This window comes from Caloenas nicobarica, chromosome 7 (assembly GCF_036013445.1).
Source record: "Caloenas nicobarica isolate bCalNic1 chromosome 7, bCalNic1.hap1, whole genome shotgun sequence".
Classification (NCBI taxonomy): domain Eukaryota; kingdom Metazoa; phylum Chordata; class Aves; order Columbiformes; family Columbidae; genus Caloenas; species Caloenas nicobarica.
In genome coordinates this window covers 29,749,164-29,772,169 of record NC_088251.1, presented here as the reverse complement: position 1 = coordinate 29,772,169, position 23,006 = coordinate 29,749,164, and the positions used below count along the sequence as shown (strand labels likewise).

General features: G+C 36.3%; 1 protein-coding gene across 11 annotated transcripts in view; it reads left to right on the top strand.

Annotated features, from left to right (window-relative positions):
• Nucleotides 1-23,006, top strand: part of LDB3 (LIM domain binding 3) — a 128,297-nt gene that overhangs the window by 86,428 nt on the left and 18,863 nt on the right. For 4 of the 11 annotated variants that reach the window (XM_065639102.1, XM_065639101.1, XM_065639103.1 and 1 more), the window contains 5 exons: nucleotides 7,213-7,248; nucleotides 8,909-9,115; nucleotides 13,445-13,609; nucleotides 15,245-15,352; nucleotides 20,813-20,860. In XM_065639102.1, the coding sequence (XP_065495174.1) occupies nucleotides 7,213-7,248; nucleotides 8,909-9,115; nucleotides 13,445-13,609; nucleotides 15,245-15,352; nucleotides 20,813-20,860 (564 nt within the window). The remainder of the gene's footprint in view (nucleotides 1-7,212; nucleotides 7,249-8,908; nucleotides 9,116-13,444; nucleotides 13,610-15,244; nucleotides 15,353-20,812; nucleotides 20,861-23,006) is intronic. The other 7 variants (XM_065639106.1, XM_065639109.1, XM_065639107.1 and 4 more) reach the window with 7 other exon arrangements.

Below are 23,006 nucleotides of genomic sequence, written 5' to 3'. Positions count from 1 at the left end.
AGTAAAACGCAGGATGTGGATAGTGATATTAACCCCCTGCCCTTCCCAATATTGCCAGTAAAGCATAGTGTTCTAAGCATTTAATGAAGATGCAGCAAAGCTGGTGCCATTAAGAAATCAAAACCAAAAGGCCTTCCAGGTAAATCTGCTTGTCTGGTTATGACACAGGGAAATGCTCATTTTCTGCTGTGATATAAGACCGTTTGATCTAAACTAACCTGTTTCCTGAATACTGCTGTCTTGTCTTCTACTCAGCTGGTCTCCTCCTCACCTCCTACGGTGCTTAGTTTGCAGCAGCAATACTGACTGCATGCAGTGTGTGCTGATGGGACGTGCCTAGAGCGTGACTTTAGGAAAGCAGGCGTGAGAACTTGAGCTCTCTTCCTTTCATGCATGAAGAAATTACAAAAGGAGAAAGGTGGCTCCTTCCTTTGCCTCCTTCTTTTCACACCTGCCTGCATGGGAAGGAGAGTAAGTTTTTGCTCTGTAATAAATACAGAGGTCGCTTTCTTTGCATTGCAGTTTCTCTCTTGTTACGCACAACTGTGGAGTACACCTTCAGTAGCAAGTACAAGTATTTTAGGAACCATTTTATCACTTTTGAAAAGTCTAACTCTTGTGTATCACAATGCTGCCTGAAGCCTTTTTCAGGGGCAGAATAGGTGACACCAATTTTTCACTTGTGGACTCAGGTTCTCACAGGGACTAAGTTGATTTTGTGGCTTCTTTAGCAGTGTCTACTAGGAGTTTCCGTGACTGGAACTACCGTTACATATATCAGAAAATATGTGAACACTTGCACAAACTTTAGTTTGCAGAGTTAAAAAGCTAGAATTTGGTTATGGTACATGGTAGTGCCAGGTAACGACTTTCTTTAACCAGCCTTTAATCAACAGCTTGCTGCAACATACACAAAAATGAATTGACTAAAATTTGCTCTCAAGCACAATAACATCCTTTGTTCCAGTGCTGCTTATCAAAGCCATCTGACACCACTAGGACAAGCCAGGGCACCTTGATCCCCTTCTTTCATTTGCCAGAATTTCCAATTATTAGCATTGCTGACCTGCCCAATTGCCAAACACTTCCTATCTGTACACTAATCAGATTACCAAAATCCTTTTGAAAGATAAACCTTATTTTTCCACAACAGCCCGTAAAATAAAGCAGACTTCTATAGGTAGGTTTCTCATTTAAGTAATGTAATGGCAATAAAGAATAGTAGGCACATCAGTTTAATATATTCTGATCCTCACTTCCCTTTTAGCACCTAAAGAGTGACAAAAACATAGGAGCAGTGAATTAACTCAATTGTCTCTCTGGAATTCTGAGTGAAACCAGAAGGGAAAATTGATCAAATGTAATGTCTTCCTTCCCCAAAATACTCCTGAAGTTCTGTGGGAAAAATGAATTGAGAGATCATAAATTCCTTGTTTTCAAGCCAGTTCTCTGCAGAGCTAATTGATCAAAGATGGCGACAGTAAGGTATGGTGCGTCCACTTGAATATACTCACTTAAAATAGAAAGAATGAGGCCCTCAAATGAAATTAGCAAATACCATGAAGCTTTTCTCTAAATAGTTCATAGAGAAAGTAATGTTTAAGCTAATAGAACTTGTTAAAGCTCAGGATTCAACTTTGTATGTGGATGTGTCCATACTGACCTATATTTACCATCTCGTCTTTACCATCTGAGTCATCTGCATGTTCCTGTCCAGCACTTAACTTCTGCATGGGCAGAAAGTAACATCACTTTCATTCCTACTGTGCAACCTATAAGATTTTCATACACATCCTTCTGCTGGTGTAGATGGCAAACCAAGATACCAGTGCACAATGCTGCTTTTCTGTCTGAGTGCTCCCTTGCATTGCCTTCAGTCCAACACAGAAAACACACTTCTTGCATGCAGCAGACTTGCCAACAAGCATGTGCAACCAGAGGTACTCAGCTGTGCTCTGGGAATCATCAGTCTGGCTCACAGAGCTTTGTTTAGGGTGAGCTGGAGAACTGGCTGATAGCGTAGCACTGGCACTGCTTTCTTTTATTCTGCTTCTAAATTGCATTAATGTCAGCAAAATTACCCTAAATGCTAATAACTTCCTAATAGTTCATTTCCATGTAAGCATTTGTTGTAGTTGACCCAGAATGTTATATGATTATAAATGGGAGAGAGGGAAGGTAAGAAAATCATTAAACAAATTTATGAAATAAAATGAAATACAGATTCTGAAAGAATGATAACTGCTCTGATTCATACCGCTTACTTATTAGGTTCAGGAACTGGGTAGAAAAGACACGTTACTATATTTTGGATGCAGCTTCAAACTTAGGCTAATACCATGTAGAGAAAGTATGAATTTTCTTATCAGTATGTGCAAATTAAAAGGTAGCTCTAAAAAAACCTACCAGCTGACATTGAGATCTATGGGTTCTTGCTCTCTTAGCTTCCCTGGAGAAAAGCAAAGTCATGATGAGAAAGAACACTTAAGTGAAAGGGGAATAATTTGCTGCTGTACAATACCTAAACTTGTTGTGCATTGGTTTTGTCTGTAACGGTCACAAGTACAAACTGGAAGTCCTCATCCTGTGTTCAGGTGCCTGGTGGCAGATACCTGCACTTGACCAGTGGGGCTATAAAAAGCTGGAGGAAACCATTTGGGTAAATCCAATTGCACACTTAAGGCCAAGATAGGGAATAATTATCTGAAATAGATCCCAGCTCAAATTGCTCCACACACTCAGAATTTTGCAGTCTTTGTTCTTATTAAAGTGATGTGTTTACCACTACATACGTTAGAGTACGTATAGTTGCATGCCAAATATCACTATGTAAGTCTTGGAAAAGAGTTACAACTTTCACCAACACCATTGCTGCTGTATTTCCAGCTGCATTTATTATTTGAGTGTTAAATATAACAACATGCCAATGGATGCCGCTAAAATGCATCCTTGGGAGGTATTTGGCTTTGATTTTAGTGAGCTGCTTTGTGTTCCATACTACTTCTTGAGAATGAGTTGCTGGTTGTTTTTTCTTCCACTGAATATATGATAATGCTTTTCCTATTCTGTGACACTGTCTGCACAAACCAGGATACTTTCTGGGAGAAAAGTATTTCTCTGTTTTGGAAATAAGACATACTAGTAGGATATATTGCAATTGTTTTGGCGTGGGCTGCTCACATTCTTAACTACAGTGGCTGAAAAAGAGAGACTAGCTCTTCTACCCCTTTTTTCTGATCCTGAGCTAAAGTTTTAACTAAACCAGCATGATAGTTGTCTTCTGTCCTCTCCAGTTAATTTCCTATGATTTCTTTGTGTGTCTTACGGTGTCTTTGTTAAAAAAACAAAAATACAGCTTGGAGAAGAAAAAAAAAAAGAGACAGTCTCAACAGTGTTATAGTCATCTGGTCATGGAAAAATTCTCAGCTGCAAACACAGAAAGGTAGAAATAGCTTCATTGGATCAGAACAACAGTTGATCCAACTCAGTGTCCAGTTTCCAACAGTGTCAGTATCTCGTGCCTTTGAGACAAAAATGTTTGGAAGGCAATTATAAAATAGTTTTCACACAACTTTACTCCCAGACACCCCATAAGATTTTTTTTAAAAATTATTTTGTGACTTCTACTTCTTAAAAGGAAATTTTATTTGTACACAAATATGTGTATGTAAATGTAAGTACATGTCCGAGTGGAAGCTATTATAAGTCTACTAAGGACAAGTCCTGCAAATCTGCAATATACTACTAGAAGAAACAGAATTTTTAATTTCAATAGATACAGATCCTATCAATCTGCAAGTCTTAATAATAACTACTTCCTCTTTGCAAAAAGGACAGTATATATCTGCCAGGTTCTTTGGAAGACTATTGGATGATCAATACAGGGAAAATACTGATAAACTGAAGACTAATATTTATTTTAAAATCTATAATCTCTTATTAAAGAGGGTGAGCTGATATTTTAAATATTCAATTGGGATTCAGGAGAGCTTGTTTCCATTTTTTGCCCTGCCGTGGATCTTTTTTTTTGACCATGAGCAATTCCATTAAGTTTTAGTTCCTCATTTGTAAAATGAGAAAAATGGTCTTGGTCCATGAGAATATGGAGGAAAAAACCAATTATAGTATTCTCTTATTCCTTCAGTACTGAAGGACAGAGAATTATTGAAGGACCATAAGGTGTCTCATGATGCCGAAAGTTCCTTAAGTTCCTTACAGATCAAATTATTCTGTCTCTACAACATTTTAATGGAACAGAGAGGAGTTATTACAGAGAGATAGGGTCTAGATCTTATTCTCTTAGGAGAAGGTAGATGGAAGGTGCGCAAGCTGCACATCTCAGGTCACCTGTTACATGTACATGTTTGTTTGGGAATCCTTTACATTCGGTTTCCAAAACCAAAATAGAATGGGAAAGTATTACAGTCTCCAGTACATACAGTTCCGATTCAACAGACTCATTTATTGGAAACTCTCAAGTTTCTTCAGGCTCTTCTCAGGATCCAATAGCACACCAAGCTTGGCTTGGAAAACAATTTTACATTTTGTTACTCAAACTCTTACAATTCCTGCTAGTGTGTGGTAGGGAAAGACACTTTCTGACATGTCATTCATATGACCATATTAGGTAGCATATGTTTATGAGAAGGAAACATCTCATTAATTTCCATTGTAGAGTATATTGTGTAATTGGGAAGACAGACAGTATTCTGCATAAATAAATCTTGAGATATATGTCCAATATTTAATAAAATCTGTGGGAGTTGCAGTGTTCTCTCAGAACAGTCATCAGCTACGGCCCTCCTATCAAAAGCTGTTTCAGCTGGAGACTAAAAGGGCTGCAGACCAAAAAAACCAAAAAAACCCAAAAAACGACAAACTCTTGGCCAGATAACTGACAGTAATGGATAGAAGTTTTGAGCTATTTGAGCAGCCTGTGTAGTCACAGGATACAAACATAATGTTCTGAGCCAAAATCTTTCATATTGTGAAGGTATTGACTTCACTACACCTTCCTCAAGGATGTATTTGACTCAAAAGTAAAATTAATTCTGCATTTAGTTAGCAGAAAATATTTGATTGTAAAAGTTGGAAATCCAGTAGCCTGTTCCTCAAAATGCAGGTATTGCCAATAAGAGACACATCTGATCTTGAGCCTTTCTCAGTTAGCCAAACGGGAGCTCCTATTGACTGGGAAGAGAAATAGTTCCTGGGAGCAAACCCACGAAGAAGTCCTGTGTGCCTTTGAGCTCATCTTTCCCTTTACTCTCTCCATTTTCCTTTGCTTTATTCCGTGGAAGTACGTTTACTGTACTTCTCTCTTTTTAACCTTCAAAACTCCCCTGCAATCGTCACTCAACATTTTCCTATACTTGTATGCTCATGGAAAAAACTTTTGTGAAATCCGGACTTCCAAGTCAAGTGCCATTTTCCTGCATTCTTCCATGTAGCCACAGCTAGTGGAGCAGAAGAGTTTGGATCAGATTAATACAACAGAGGCCTAACGCTGCTTCTGCCTGAGCCCAACTGCCTGCCTTTTGGTCTTGACTGTAATTTCTCATACAATATTTGATGACACTGGAAATAAACAATGCTGTATTCTTTCCAGGCTGTGACTGTTTTTTAACATCCTTGCATGGATGTGGCTCTTGGTGTACTAACACTTCCCTCCCATACACACACAGTTCCTAATCCAGCCTCCTCTACCTTGTTTCATCCTGGCTTTCCTGTACCTGACGTTCCAGTGAACTCACGGCTTGGTTACCATAAAGATAGTGTTTGGTTTCTTATTGCTTTAGAGTGGTGAATCAATTGATCTTATTGGGGTATTTACTTTTGAGATGGATTGTTCCATTCTGACCATAATGACGTTCTTAGTCATGCACGTACATCTGAAGGTCATTGCAGATCTTCTTCTGGGTTTGAAAATCTGGCTTCAATTAATATATTTTACGGGTTACATTATAGTTAGAGGTTTTAAAAATTGGTAGAGTTACTCCTATGCCCAAACCTTTGCTGATGTAAACTGGACTGTTTTTTTTAACTTTTTTGGAGCTAAACTAAGGAAAGAGTATGTGACTGCACATATGTACATAAACACAGAGAAATATATTAAATACTACTAATAATATGGAAAATATTAAGAACAGCCTTCCAAACGTAGTGCAAGGTAATGATTGGAGTCCAGTAAATCCACATAAATACTTATATTCCTTTTTTGCGAAGGACTTTTCAGGAAGAAGGTTCAGTTGGCTAAATTAGGACATTTGCTTTGTGTTTTGTAATTTTAGATCCCAATTAAGAGAAGTATTCTCATTTGGCATGTTTTGACTTGAAACATGTTGCAATTCCAGCACAATTACAAAAGGACACAACCACCCACTAAATTGCTAAATATTGAGACTGTCTCAATCATTTAGCTCAAATGGATTTCAAACTTAGGAGTCTAAGGCCAAAGAATTCTATTCTTTGTGAAATACCTATGTCTTAGTTTCTTACAGATGTACAATTGCTTGCACTTAAACTGATCAGTTATTTTTGTAAGTGTGCATGTGTGTTTACAGAGTAACAGCCTAATTCCGTATCACTGAAACTGAGGCTGGCTTACTCCTCACCTCAATGAAAGAATGATTTAATTTGTTTCTGATCTGATTTAGATTGAGAAAACTAGTACTGACTTGGGTGGGACAGAGAATTTTTGAGGGATGCCAGACATATATACAATCCATCTTGTATGAGTCTTTGCTAACCATTTAACTGCTTATCACTTCAAAATATTGGATCCTTGAGGACTGCCCAAGTCTGATTACTTTTACCACTTGAAGTTGGCATGTTCCAACTGGAATATTCTTGAAATTTTGGTTTATGAGGGAACTTAATAAAGTCAAGACTATAGCTGAAATTGTATATGTACATATATTGTCTAATTTGTAGCTGTTAGTTGTCCTTTGTTTTACTTTAATATTGAAACAAAGTTGTTTGCAACTGAGAAGCGTACAGTAAACTTGCATATTTGGGCTTCACTTGGAGAGCTGAAGAGATTTCTCACAACTATACTTATGAGCAACCACTCTAGGGTGCTTTTTGCAACCAAACATTTCTCCTCACAACATTTTCTTTCTCCCTGTTTTGGGCTTGTTGTTTGGTTGGGTTTTTTCCCTGCCACTGGCAATTGCATTTACTTTATTCATGCTGTATCCCCTCCTTTCACAGAGACAAGGAAAATGTTGCTGCAGCATCAGAAAACAGGTAATGTTTGCTCTGTGTGTCTGGTTTACCTCCACTTTTCCCATATTGTTCTTACCTTAAAAACATGGAATTTGTCTACTGAGCAAATGATGAATGTAGAGGTTTCAACTAAGTGGGTCTGTTAGGCGTTTCTTTCTAATGTAGACTTCAAAAAGCTCTGTGAGATGGGGTGGCAGGTATTGCATTTCTCAGAATTTGTGAACCTGAAAAAGCAGCTTTTATCAACTGTTCTTGAAATGGTGTTTTGTCAGTTTGTGATGGAGTTTTAAGACTAATTTCCATTTTGAACTTGGTCTAGATTGTTCAAGATGTTTTTAAAATAAGATCGTATGTTTGGTATTTTAAGAACATTTATATACCAGATTCTTGCATATCCTGATTGATCCTTGATGCACTACGAGGTTCAAAACATAGTATTTCTAAGTTCTTTCATTTTAAAAGTTGTTTTCTTCTGAAGAATCTTAGCATATTTTACAGTTACGTATAGAAGTGCATTGTTTTCTATTAGTTCATTTACTAAAACACACAAGTACTGAAACACAGGTACTTCTTGAGTGAATCTGACCAGTTGTTTAATGGAGCAAAGAAATGTCTACAATTAGTTCATCATGAAAAAATTCTGTCTCAACAATGTGCAACCAATTTTTATTTTCTTTTTTTTTTTTTATAAGACTGCTCACATTTGAACTAAGGTTGCATAAAGTCCAAGTGCAAACTTCATCATTATTAATGACACAAGCAATGGCAACCGGCACTTGGAACAGTAGGGAAAATGGATTTTTATTTTTAATTATGTCAAAAGAACGAAATAAATTGCTTGATGCCTGTATAATAACTGCATATAAATTGAAAAAAACAAATAACACATGTTAGCATTTCACTAGCAGTTTCATTTGTGTAGAATCATCTACTATGCAGCTGCTCCACTGAAATATCTCTTTTAAAAATTATTTTATTTTACCAGGAACAATTTCTGATGTATGACTGGTGTTAGTGTCATACTACGTTGCCTTAATCTTGCATGGTTTGTCATACCATAGCTTTTCTCCACCTCCATTATCATCACAGCTCTGCTATGTGTCTTATTTTGATATTCCTGGCAATATGGTTTCCAGATTTAACACAAGGTACCTTTTTGAATTCTTAAAGCCTTTCCTGGTTTCAAGCAGTAATAAACTATCAAGATTTGTCATGACTTCATCTGCAATATCACGATGATCTCCTATGTTGTAAGGGTTTTAGGGATACAAAAAAAGGACACTGAATACTTACAAATAAAAATCTTCTTCCATGAAAAAGACAGAAAAATAAAGCCTTCATTATTAAACCTAGACTTGACTTTCCGGTTATGAGGTTCAGCACTTTTGGTTTTGTTTGTATGGTTTTTTTCCCTGAAGGCTTTACTCCATATAAACAATAACTGCTGTCTTTACGGGCTAGGCGTTAGCATTCTAAAATGCCGCTTTATTTGGTATGGTACACAGTAAGAACATGTATCTCTGAAAACTGAAAAATCGAACAAACCTTCTTCTGTTAAACACCAGCTGTTTCTGTGGCTGGAATTCTGCCTCCCCCTCAAATACCTACCATTACATAGGAAACTGGTGACATGACAATAAATACCTCATTTACGAATCCCCTTGTAATCTTTGTTACCCAGGCCTACAGCTACTACGCATGCGCCACAGTATGTGACCTCCAGTATTTGGCATCCTCCTAAATCATGCGCCATGGATGCCAACACTGACAGTGCTAAGCCAGTGGCCTCCAAGGGCTCTGTGAGGCTCGGAGCGGGTACAAGTCAGAGGGAGGCCGGTTTCGGCACTACTGGCCAGAAAGTCCCTCTTACTTCATCCAGTAATCAAAGGTACACTGTGATGTGTAACTGCATAACTGACCTGGTTTGGAGCTTTGGAATGGTTTGGTAATAACAACCTCTAACTCCTTCAGATGGAAATGCCCATTGCCTAAAAGGCAGATGTCCAAGTTGTACAAATTCCAGCAACTTCTAGTTCACATGGTTTTAAGTTCTAAGTAGCACTCCTAAGGATCTCACCTACAGTGTAGAGACAACGGTCATTAAGCACCTTCTGCAGAGAAACAGCAGCTGATGTTATTCGCTTTATTTCTATAAACATTCCTATATTCAAATGCAAAACTCTTCTATGTTACATCTTTCTCTAAACAGCTTCTCTAGCGCTTTTTCCTACAAATGCTATGATAAGAGAGAGTTTTTGCCTTTTTATTTTCATTCGCTATGTTTTCAATTCTTTACAAGAGATCCGTTGGAGGATTTGAAACACAAAGAACTTCGTGCATTACATAAAGGAGACTAAGTACTGCTTTAATAATCCACTTTCTAATTTGGCACAGAAAGTATCAGAACTTTACAGAGAGAAAGAAGTGTAATCTGTACTTATTTTTTAAATGTTAGAGTGAGTTTGTTGGTGTATCTTCTCATTATGATCGTTAACCATTATTATCTTCCTAATCTCTACTGATCTGTGTTCCTTTTCATGAGTGAAAATCAGCTGAGAAAGAGATGTGTGTTTGTTTTCCTCCATGTAACTTACTTACATTGTGCATTTTATGTTTATTTGTTACCACAAATATGGAGATGTTTGAGAACATCAGTTTCCTTTGATTTTCCTAGAAATGCAAAATACTGTACAGATTAAAAGTGTACAGAATGACTGTATTAAAAAAACCAAAAACAAACACAAACTTAGTAACATACTTAATAATGAAGCTGTTAAAATAGATGATCGATTTTCTAAAGCAGCATTCACATTTATCTGTTCTTAAAATTCTTCTGCAGTCTTTCAGATTGAAAATCTAGAAAGGAGGCGATCTTGAGGGGGAAAAAAAGATGTGATTTTATTTTAATATCTATTATAAATAAAGTTATTTAAAATCTATATTGGTTAAACTAAAAACAGTCAAGGTAGAGTTCTTTCTATAAAACTGAGTAGAGAATTAGTTACTAACTGCATAAATTGTATGTAAACCAGATCACTCTAATTCTTAAGGTTTATATCTACTTCATTTATATTTATTCCAATTTTTTGTTCTGTTAATATAACCTACCCTGCAGGAAGGTGATCAAGCCTCTAATATTTTAACCATGTAAACAGGCCTCTTACAAACAGCATGCAAGATAAAATCTGTTTCTGTTTCTTTTAAATTTTATAAGGTGTTCCAGTATATTTGCATTTATTTCATTTATGTGTGTCTGTCCAGTTCAAATCTGTCTCCACGGAGGTCCATGTCCACATATATTCCTATTTTTTTTTTTTCTTTCTTTCTTTTTTTTTATTGAAATATGTCTCACTGAGTATGTGTTTTGGTTAACATTTTAGAGATTGTTACAATGATGAAGTAACTTCACTGTTTTCTTCTATTCAAGGTATAAAATCTTGATTCTTTTGAAATCTGTAGCAAATTCTTTCACTTCAGTGAAAACAGAAAGACAAAATAGGTGAAATCTTAGTTTGCGCTTGGTTTTAGTACATGCATTAAGTTCCATTTTCATGTGCAGTATAGTTTCAATCCTTTCCTGTTTGCCAACTCAAAGATGTGTAAGTACTAAATTTTGGCTGAACACCTTTTACTGTGACAATGCCGGTACGCACTGTTGTACGGGGCAAAAAAAATCCTGCGAGTATTAAAACTGGGTGACAGACCAGCCCGTGATCTGTAGCTGTGATGTACAATATGCAGCTACACTGCTTACATAGTCTGTGTCATTGATACTGTATTAGCTAAGTGGAAGAATTTACGTCATGATGCAAATGCATCAAGCTAGAAGAACTGATCTGAATTTAAATGCAGATTATGATGGACAAATTTTTGCAAAACTTTTGGTGTAATGATTTGAAAACCAGAACTGCAAACAAGGTATTTTCAGGAGCTCACTTGTTATGTACATAATTGCAGATGAAACTCATAAGGGAGAAAATACTGATTTTCTGCTTTTGTCATGGGTCGCTTTCAACTTTGAAACCAGTGAGCATAACAACCATCTTTCCATTTCAGCTAATCTAACAATAAAATATTCAGCTGAAGTAAAAGACGCCATCATTTAGACTACTAAACCATATAGGAAGATGGAGAAGAAGCCAGGACACGGGAAGTCAGACAATCCCTTGCAGAGCAAAGGGTATCATGAATTCTCAAGTACCAAGCACTTATGCTAGGTCCTGAGGAGTACAACTGGCTGAAGCAGTGCTGCTGAGAAAAGCAAAAGAAAATATTGGACAGAATGGCCGAAAGACAGAGAAAATATTTGCACAATGGCAGATTTGCATAGGAAAAAAAGCTGAGAGAAAGAATGTTTGGGGGTTAAGGTTTGGCTGAAAAACAGTCCTGGAACTGTAAGGTTACTTTTATTATTTGACACTTACTGTGCTCAGGAAAGAATGTTTTGGGCATTCTTTGTACAGTGCACAAGAGAATCGCCCAATTCCGTCGTCCTGACAGGAGTCATTTGTAAGAACCCAGAGATGTGGCAACATACTTATGATTGAGGTCAAAAGAAGTAAAAATATACCCATTATGTTCGTTTATAACTGCTTGTGGACAAGACAACTATGCCACGCACAGTAATACCCTAATTAAAAAAAAAAAAAAAATAATAGATGCATTATGATAACTACTAAAGAAAATGAATCTACAGCACAATAATATGGCATCAAGAAATATGTCCCTTATGCCTGGAGGAGGGATGCTTATTTTATCACTGAAGTTTGTGCCACAAAATAGTGTAATAATCTGAAAAATCAAATTACAATTAGTTATTTTTCAGTGGCTTATTCTGTGGATAACAGTTAATAAAATCCACAGTACAATCTGCCTAAATACAAAATTAAGCTTTTTGTCTTTTCTTGTTTCTCTTTATTTTATTTTTTTTTAACCCCCTTTTGATTTTGAATAACTTAGTGATTTTTTTTTAGGTATATTCGCAACTGAATAATGAGTGTACTTATTATTCTTTTGTTGATGGTACATTCATTGAAACAGTCAGCAAAGAATGTGAATCTTATAAGTCCACTTAAAATTTTTTTTTCATTTGATGTAAAAGCTAGTGGAAGACAATAACCTGAACCTCCCAAAAGATTAGTTCATTTCTTAGCAGTGGATGGCTTTGATTACACTATCTTGTAAAGCTGTCTAATAGATAACTGCTCAATTTGTCTGTCTGTTAAGAGATGAGTAATACTTTCCAAATCTGAGTGAGGCTGAAATATTTTAATAAGCACTGGGTGCTCTGATAGGAGGTGATGAAAGACACCAGTAGTTTGGTAGGTTACTAAAATGGCCACAGGACAAGATACTAGATTTTTATTGTTATTCATTTCAATTAATCTATTTTGCAATCAAATAAAGAGAAAATAAATTAAATATTAATATTTCTCTGCTCTGTTATCTGTGCCACAACAGCACAAGAGGGCCACAAGCAGAACAACTCATGCTTATCATCCAAGTGGTTTTAGAACTGGTGTAGTAAAATTTTATGTTACTTCTTCCTCTTGTACTTTGCGTACTGTTCCATGTGTAAAAAGGCATCTTAATGTTTGATGGCTTGACCAGTGTAACGTAAGATGGATTTAGGTCAGACATGAACTGACAAACAATGGACTGCTTTTAAATATCCTTCAGCTACCTGTATTGCACAAAACTGATTAAGCCCACCATAAAACTGTGCTGACTGGATTTCTAGGCTGTTAGAACTTGCAGGAAACCTGCTAATACAAGACTATGATAATATTCTTTAAATTGCCTTTCTTCATCTAATTCAAATGTTTACTCCTAGCATAAAACTTCAGCTTCAGGAGTAAATATTTGGTGAAATTTATCCTAGCTCAAAGAGTTTGTGACAGGCTGTTTGCAACCATTTAAGTACTGCGCGCCACGTTTCCCACCACTGGCTTCAGTGGGAGCAGGACTTAAGTGTTGTATAACACCTGGGATAAATTTCAGTCAAGCAGGCCCAAAAATGCACTGAAGTCTTAACTGCACATCTGAAAAGGCCTAACAAACATCTTTTTTTCTTTGCGTAATTGTGCTTTTCTCTCAGTAACACAGCCTGCTACTATGTTTGCAGCTTCAGATTCAAACATAGTAGGTTTTATGCTCTACGTGTAAATGCGCACCTTCTTAAGATGCTTCTTGTTTTATTTAATTTAACTCTAATTAGTACCCCTGTTGAGCATGCTCCGGTGTCTACCAGTTCTGCCTCTGCTCCTGCACCACATGCTTCAGCACATCAGCCTGCTACTGCTGCTCAAAGTACAGCCAGTCTGATGATACCACCAGCCACCACCTCGGTAGTGCAAGAGTCTTTCTCCTCCTCCTTCCAAAGGTAACGCCTCATTGCTTTGTCCTTTCACAGATACACCCCTGGATGGCTCTGGAAATGCTACATACGCATTCTTAACTTAAGAATGTAGTATATAAAAGCTGTAGCCTATTTTATATGCTTTTATATATTTTGGTGTGTTTTCTTATTATGAAGTACATTGTTCATCTTTGCAAAGAATTTGCAAAATAAAACCGCCCTAAAAAATAACAAAAAGTAGCTTTAAGTCTGCAGTACAGTTTGCATTTTCAGAAATCAAGTCTGGAGTTAAAACTAGAAATGTGTTTTCACTACTTGTAATAGAACAAAAATAACTCCTCATAATAGTTACAGTGGTTGAATGAAGGTTCTTTTAATAGTGTTTCTGCAGTATGAAATGGAAAATGAGAAAATGTCGTTTACTCATGCGATTGAGCTTACCATATTGTAGCAGATGTCAGTAGAACATGGTGGACAATGCACAATATGTCACTAAAACCATGTATTTGATGATTGACTTGCTCTGTGAGGTATTAAGTCAATTAATTTCTATTAGACTTATCTGCTCTTCTCTAATGAGATTTAGCTATAGAGCTGAAGTGAGTTGCAAGGAGCCATGCATTTATAACACTTGAAGTACAGTAGGAGTTAAGGTTGTATATTAAAAGTTGTCAGTCTGTGAAGAAACACATGGGATTTATACGGCTGTGAATAACATTATAGTAATTTTGGGGATAGTAAGAGTGAATTCTTTTGGTGCATATTATTCTTTTCTCTTAGGTTTTTTCTACATGAATGTTCCTAAAAACTATATATTTTAGCATGCTTCAAAAAAACAAGGAAAAAACAAACTTCCAGTAATGTAAACTACTTTAAATAATTGAGATCTAAGATGTAGTCTGTCATATCTGAGATGTGTGCAAATGGAATTGGAAATGTTCTCTTTGCTCTATTTCTTGCTTAATTTTTGCTAGATTACTTTAATTTATGTATACCAACTACTTAGTTTCTCACTATAGTCAGTTTTTACCTACCTGTGACCTACTAGACTCCAGTGTTTTTATTCCAGTGCAAGAAAATCAGCCAGCAGAGGAGGTTTGAATAAGGTAATATTCTGTAATTGAGAACTGTGCTGTAAGGCACTGTCACATGAAATAATGATATGGTTTAAGGAATTTTTATCCTTTAGTTGAAACTGTAACATGAAGAAAATGGATTATCTAATAAATGCTTCAAAAGCAATGCCTGTAATAAACTGATCATGCCAATGATTTGTGTTTTAAACAGGAGAATCTTTAGTCTGGTACTGCTTGCATATTAAAAAGTTTGTCTTGAATTCAGACTCAAACATCTTCAGATCTCGCAGATAAAAACATGTATCGTTGACAAAAGTCCTGTCCTGAAATATTGTCTTTCTTAATTAACGATAGACTCTGGTTTTAAGGTTTTCACATAATGTGTGCATTTTGTCTTGTGTTCTGTAGGAATGTGCTTGGTTGTGCTATTCTGTAAGTCTGCAGGTGTTTGCTACAGAAAACCTGTTCCTGGTAACTATGCAGCAGTCCTCTTGTATCTGAACTCCAACAAAGCTTGATTCTGATGTCACTGTTTTTGTCCCTGTTAAATTATTTTGTACATGCTTTCATGTGTCTTCTGCAGAGTGCTTGCAGCCCCCAGCTCTCTTTCACAGCCTAAGCCTTTCCATGGGTCCAAGAACATGTCGTTAGCAGCTTCCACTATTTCATCTGCTCTCTCATCTCAGTCTAGGTATATCTGTAAACCTCTCTTTCTTTTAAATTACTTTGTTTTTATTCTGTATTACTCTGATTTAAGGTTTTCAGCATCTTAAGAGATTGGCTTGACAGAAACTATTGAAAAGCATGATGTGTTTAAAGGAATAGCTTTCTTGCTTATCTTTCACATTAAAACCAAGATAGGAAACACCTAAGTTTTAGATTCAGCATATGTGACCAAAAGATCCTTTTGGAACAAAGGTATATTTTAGTTGGTGGGCGTGTCCTGTTTTTGCCATCTTAAAATGAAAATATTAGTCTAGTGACGTGGCATGAGAATGACAGACTTTTTTTTTTTTTTTTTTTTTTGGGTGAAGATACAGGATCACAAGAATCACAGACCTTCTTTTAGTATGCTCTTAATCATGACTAATGAAAGACCACTAGCAGGGAAAGGTAGCATCTATCACTAGAGAGTGCTGCTGTATTGCACCATTGCTAAGCCTTTTCATTGCTTTCATTAACACTTTGCCAAGACTAACAGAGGAGAAAGCAGTGGATTTTAAGACTCGTGATTTGAACACAATCTGCCAAAATAATGAAAAACTGAATCAGCAATACATTTGAGATTATAATTATGCCTGTGTCTCTTATCTTTATATAAAAAGATAGTGAGGAATCATCCAAAGGTTATGTTTGAAATGGACAAAGCATGCAAGTTTGAAGGCTGCACATCTAGAAGTATCATTATCTTTCTCAAGAGTATCATAGAAAACAACAGTCAAGTGCTATGCACAGGTACATACTTGAAAGCATTTTGGTTGGCTGAAACCAATGCAAAAATAAAATAGCTACAGAACAGAAGATCAGAAGAGTGTTGAGTTTTAGGATGTAAACATGGGTGTAATTCCCCTATGGAGTAGATAAAACATAAAAAGCAAAATTAACCGCTGATCTAATTCTATTTACTTGAGTGGAAGTATACTAATTGTAACTTTAGTTTCAATTGCACTATGAAGTTGGCAAATGTCACCAGAATGTTACCAAGAATAGAAGGTAAGAACAGATGCAAGGGTGTTTACTGCCATTGACATCTAGTTTTATGTGTGAACTTCCAGAATTCCAAAGTGCTGAGTTATTAAGAGAATTTGTTATTTGTGGATATCCACCATAAAATACCTTTAAGAGGACCTGATTTTCACATTGAATCCTCAGTGCATTTCAGAAGTAATTCTTACACTGCTTTTTCATTCAGTCCTGCAGTATGATTAGGCTCTTAAGTGTCACCAGTACTATTTCACCCACTGTTTGTTTTACTAACAGATCTCTGTTAGTTGGAATGATCACATCTCTCTATGAGAAGAGGGTCCTACATAGTTGTTGTAGGAGACAGTTAAAAGCCTCTTATAACCAAGGAAAGTCCCTTGCTTCCTAAGCAGCAATAACTGTGCATATTTGAGCTTGTTTATAGTACTGATGTGCAAAACCTATTTATTTCTTCTGAGCTACAGGAAAAGACTCTTTCAGTTCAGGACCAAAGCGTATCCATCAGTCAGAACGTGAAATTAAACTAAAGTCTCGGTGACTGCTCTGGCCAGACAGAGGACATTTATTCACGTTTCATCAGTCTATGTCTTAGGATGCATATAAATTTTGCTATGAGAGATAGATTTTTACATACCTACATAAGAGATTTCCTTGGTATTATACTAGCTTCAGTGAGAATTGTACATAATAGCTAATAATAGGGCTCTGAAGCCTGCATATAGTAGTAGTACGGCATGTCATACATTTTATTTGTGCGATATATGTATATTTCATTAAGATTAGCATTGATGTCACAAAAGGCCCTCATTTTTCTTGTTCAAGAAAAGCAATCAAATAATAAAAGGCTTTCATTTAGTGAACAATTTTGGAGGAATGCAGAAAGATAAAATCACAGATGTGTTACATATATCACTTTTAGGACTCCATTGGTAAAATTTTGAGTTTGTTTTGTTGCCCACCCAAGACTAGAAAGGCATTTTTACACTTCAGTAAAAAATTCTATTCATTGCCAATTTCTGAGTATCTTGAATAGGAGGATAAAAGGGAGGGCTAAAGAACACATACTTTTAAAATGTCCAGACTATAAAGTTTTCCAGTTTTAAGAAATGGATTTATTTCAGAAATAAAATTTCCTTTGGATTTTGTTTTTATTCTGTGAAGCTCGCTCATTAGATGAAGACAGGTATCAATTTGAACGCTGAGAATGCTGCTAGTCAGGGAGGACTGTTCTAAAATTGGGCTATTGAGCTATAAGACCCTACTCAGAGCCATCAAAAAACTTCAGAAACTCTTATGAATATGTGAATCACAGCATCATAAGCTTTAAAATCAACTATAAAAGTGGTAGATCTCTAGGAACGTTTCAGAGACAGATAACTTATCATTGCAGAAAATCCTTCAAATAAGGCTGCCCAAGGGGCAGAAGGCATGTTTTCACAAAATGGTTAACGCATGCATACTTTTTTCAACTGAAGGCTATTCATTTAAGAAGCTGTAGTTCCTTTGCATTAATCATAAAACTAGGGATAGACCTTCTGAATGCCAGAACAGGCGCTCTTCATGTTAAGACACACTTTAATGTAATAGCTGTGTTGATCAGGAATAGCGTGTAACAGTTACTTGGGACAGATGGACAACTGCTGGCATAGCTTTCATTTTCCATGCTAGCTTTTGGTATAAGAATTAGATGCAGATATCTTCTGTTGATTTCTGGGATAAATCTGCTCTTCCTTGAAAGAGCTATGATTTCATTGCTGTCTGGGAAATGACAGTTAAGCAACAATTATGTATACTTTACATACAAACAGCTAATAAATTAGTATATAGATCACTATTATTTGCTAATGCTACTTGTGTGGCTTTCTTAGAGCTAAAATAATATTATTTCTTGGTTGAGCCTTTATCCATTTCATTTTAATTTCACGTTCCTTTCATGGGGAAAAGGGAAGCAGTGCAAGGCCTTGAAACTACAAATTCATTTGTAGTTATGTATCAATATGGACTAATCAGCATGAATCACAATTTTAATGAGCAATGAGGATAAAAAGATCACCCTGAGATATTAAAATTGACTTCAAATGTCTTTGATCTCCTGCATTAGATTTTTTTTTTTTAATTCCCCTTTCCTGCCCCTTTGAAAGGAAGGAGGTGGTCTGAGGAGGCTTTGCGTCTCTATTCTTCAAAGTTTTCAAGACACTGTTGGATAAAACACTGAGTAACCTCATCTGACCTTGGAGCTGGCCTTGCTCTGAGCAGGAGGTAAATGAGAGACCTCCTGAGGTCTCTTCCAACCTGCAAGATTCTGGGAATCTATGAAAAACAACTGTCCATTTCAGAAATCGATGCTTTAATCAGGCTACTAAAAACTATTGCTTGTACCTGGCAATTATTTAAGCTAAAGATACAAGATCTACAGCATATCAGCTTTATACGCTAAAATCGTACTTGCCAACAGATGACATAGATATCACGCTGACCTATGTTATCAGGAGGCAAATGTTAATGTCTTAGCTAATACTTCTCTTGGAAGTTCCGTAATTCAGTGAGCTTTGGGACATAAAGGTAAATCAGAAAGTTGTAGGACATGCGTTCCCTGACAATCGGGTACAAGAAGCAAACTCAGTTTGAGGTTTTTTGGAGAGGATTGTGTTGCAGCTGAAATAGGTTCTTTATCTTTGTGCACTACTTCCATGTTGTTTTAAAAAAAACTGTAATATGTTTTAGCTATTCAAACACCAGGGACTAAAAGCAGCTTCTAAATTAGTTTATAATTCAAATTTTTGAGCATCCGTTAATTTTCATTTAGAAATCAAGCAATGCATTAGCATGCCAAAATACACACTTAAAAATCTAGTTTATGCTTGACCTGCCATTGGAGCATTGCAGAGCTGCTTATAGTTTAGTTAAAAAAAATATGGATGACCTTGGTTACAAGAGTAGCCCCATCCTGTAAAACATGCTCAGGTAGAATGAGGTTGAAACTGAGATTTTACCACCATTGTTCCAGTGTTTGTTGTTATGGTGGCTGGTTGGTGGGGTTTTTTGGGTTTTTTTTTCCTCCTTCTAGATTTCCAGATACCTTAAAAAGGTACACCAAGCAAATGCAGGAGGATTTCTTGATCAGTGTCCTTACCTATTTAAATCCGATTTTAAACTTTGGAAGATCAGTTCTATAGTGATTTTGTGTTTGTGAGCAAAGGCTGTATGCATAACAGCTAACATGGGTAAAATATAGTATTCCTAAAGAGGAGTGTTTGAAGTAAGTCATTAATCCTTAACTGATCATGTTGCTCTTAAATCTGCATTGTTAATCTTACTTTTTCACTTAACCATCTTACTTACAAAGAAGAAAGCATAGCAGGAGTATTTTAAATAAGCTATGAAGCTCTTCATGCAATTAGTTAGTCCATCTGAAAGGTAAAGCAGGGCAACTGGTGAGACAGCACTCGGAATACAAAAACAGGAGAAACAGTGCAAAGAGTCAAGATTACGGTTCTAAAAGGAAGGGGTTGCTTCTCTGATCATAGGATTTTAATACAAGCACTGTGTCCGTGGTGAAGGGAAGAAATATTCTTCTCCAGAAACTGAGAAAATAACTGACACATGGTAGGCTTCTGGTAATTCTGGCAAATGTGGGCTGCGCTCCTGTGGGATACGATTGTTGCCATGTAGCTCTGCACTGCTCTGCATTTAGACAGGAGCTGATTCATTCTGAATCCTCTTGTTGCTCAGATCATACGTTGTGCAGACTTTTGAGCACTTTCTATATTTACATAAATGAATCATTTATGTTCTGAAATGATGCTGCTTCCCCAAGGGGGAAAGAACCAAACCAAAATAAAAACAAACCTACCTTTTTACATAAGACTGTTTAGTAATTGAACAGTAGAATGGTACTGCAAGGGAAAAGCTGACCATGATGGCTTGGTGGTGTTGCTTCAACTACCTCCAGCCTGTCCTTTCTAAGAGACTGTCATAGTTGCCTCTATAACCCAGGAAACTTGGCTGATCTTTGGGCTTTGGTTCATTCAAGGTTTGTTTTTCAGATTTGATGCAACTTAAGCTTAGGACACTGACAAAGAGAAACTCTTACTTATTTTGCTGTGCCAATACAAATCAACGGCGTATGTCAAAGCAAACATTCCAGTGGTTGAATAAGAATTCCACAACTAAAGAATGAGAACTGGAAGAGAGTGACTTTATGGAGCAATATACTCAGCTCATTTATTTATGTTACCATTATTCAGGTTTCACTATGATTCCTAGCTGAAATAAGATAAGCAAAATGCATTTTAATACTGAACTTATACGATTGTAAATATGTACATGCTGTTTACTTTTTCCACTTAAGAGCACCTCTTTTAAGGAAATTCACTGTAGGAGAAGATATCCCAATTTCTCTGGTGTTTATTTTTTTTTTTTCAAATCAACTTTTGTCTCATTTTAGTTTCAACCGGCATTCTTCCACCTCCATCAACTACCAGTCAAATAAGAGGTATAAAACTGTTTTGTGCAGCTACTCTACCTTAAAAGCACTTAACAAACCAGTTTATTACTGCTAGTAGGCATCTAGTGAATTATTAACATAAAAATTATCTGCTTAGAAATATTTACTCTTTCTTTTTCTGACAACTAATAGTTTTCAGAGCCAGTATTTAATTTGCTACCTGTCACTTGCCATTGGCTGCTACAGATAAATTGAGTAAGGGTGCTTTCACTGCTTTTCGAGATACCATTGCTTCCTGTTCCTTTAAAGCATCTTTGAATCCTTAGGGCATCTTTTTTTTTTCTTTCTTCTTTTTTTTTTCTTTCTTTCTTTTAATCACACACTACTTCCTTTTCTTCAGCAGAAATTCTGATAAATCTTTTAACTTCACTAAAATCCTTAATGATGTAGTGTAACACTTTATTTCTCTTTGACAAGCTTTTATATCTTCCTTACTGTATTTTATATGCATCATGCACTTGTAAAAGAGTTCAGTAGTTGACTTCTTTTAATTTTGCCGTGGTTTTGGTACTATGAATACAATTTTGTGTGTCCGTGTTGGTTTTGGTTTTTTCCAACTTAATTTCCCTGAACAGATAAGGCAATCTAGTGGCATGGTTTTATCATGCTGTTAACTATGGGAAACACTTGGATTTTGAATAACCATTTTTCTTCATGACAGTCCAAGTATCACTAATCAGGCTCAGGATTTCTTTATGTATTTTGTGCATTGAGACCTTCAAATGAGTCTTTCTACCTGTGGACCTGCACATCTGGGACTAGACTTTGCTGAGTGTATGCTATTTTCAGATTAAGGCTGTGTGAAACACGATTTAAAATCTTTTAATCCACATTGTAAACACTGATCACTGATCCTGTAAAGGTAAGTATGTTTTACTGGTTTTCTGTCTAGTTTACCTTGAATAGTAGATTTTAAAACACAAAAAAGTCTTTTGATAGTGTGTATTTAGCTAAAGGCATTTTGAAAGGTGTGTGTGAAGCCAGTGTACCCGAAGTGTACGTCGTCTTGTCTGCGCTATGGTAGGAGCAATGATCCTCTGCCCAGTGACCTCGAGTACAGTGCGTTCTTATGCACTACAGATGAGGAGGTATCAACAGGAAATAGATGGTAAGAATGGAAAATAAAAAGTCCTATGGGGCTTAGAACAAGTTTGGCAGTTATAAAAACACAGCACAGTTCACAACAGAATTTACAGTGAATACTAACCCGCTGAAGTAGTTTATCTTGGAGAGTCCTGTTCACTCATGGTATATTGGACTCAAATCCAGCCTTAAGCCCTAGACTAGGTACAGAAATAATTTGCTATAGTCATTGTAGCAATAGCTATATTTCTAGGTCTAACTAACTAGACAAAATAAATTAGCCTGAGGCAGCAATGCTGTGCAAACTAGATCTGTAGTATAAGTACTGTTAGAGTAGCAAAAAGCTGTGTTGTGAGGATATGTTTCTTTTCTTCAAAATTCAAAGTTGAAAGTTTACATTTGTCAGAATGCTTTTTACCTGTACTGGAAGGAATTTTCTGGGTTTGCCATTTATAAAAATTATAGCATATTCTCTCCAGATGGCATCTATTTCCACTATTAAAGAAAGTACAAGATGGACTGATGGCCTGGCAAAGCTGGGCACTTCTTTTCTTATGCTGACAAATGTTTTGCTATAGACAAAGCCACTATGGAAATAACTCCTGAACTGTCAGCACAAATGGATAGGGATCTGGTTCATACAGATAGTGAAACTAAAGGGAAAAAGAAAGTAAAACTATGTTACCAGGGTAAGTAAGAATGATGTTCAATAGCAAATGGTTTTTATTATGCATGCATCTCGGTATCTGTTGCTTCCCTTCCTTGTACTTCTTTATTCTCTCTTGCTTTGTTTGTAATGCTCTTTTAGTGGTCTAAGTAGCAAAGTCACTACAAATAGAAACATCCTAAGTAATATGCGAAGCGGCATATATTTCAATATACTGTAATCAAACTGAGAATCACCTTCCGAGTCATAAAATAGAGAAAAATGGTTTGTTAACGATATTTTGAATCCTAAGGAAATATTTTTTTTATCTAGGAACGCAGAAATTGCATCATAATATTGTATATCATGTGCTTTTGGGTTAGCTGAATCTGAACATTAGAAAAA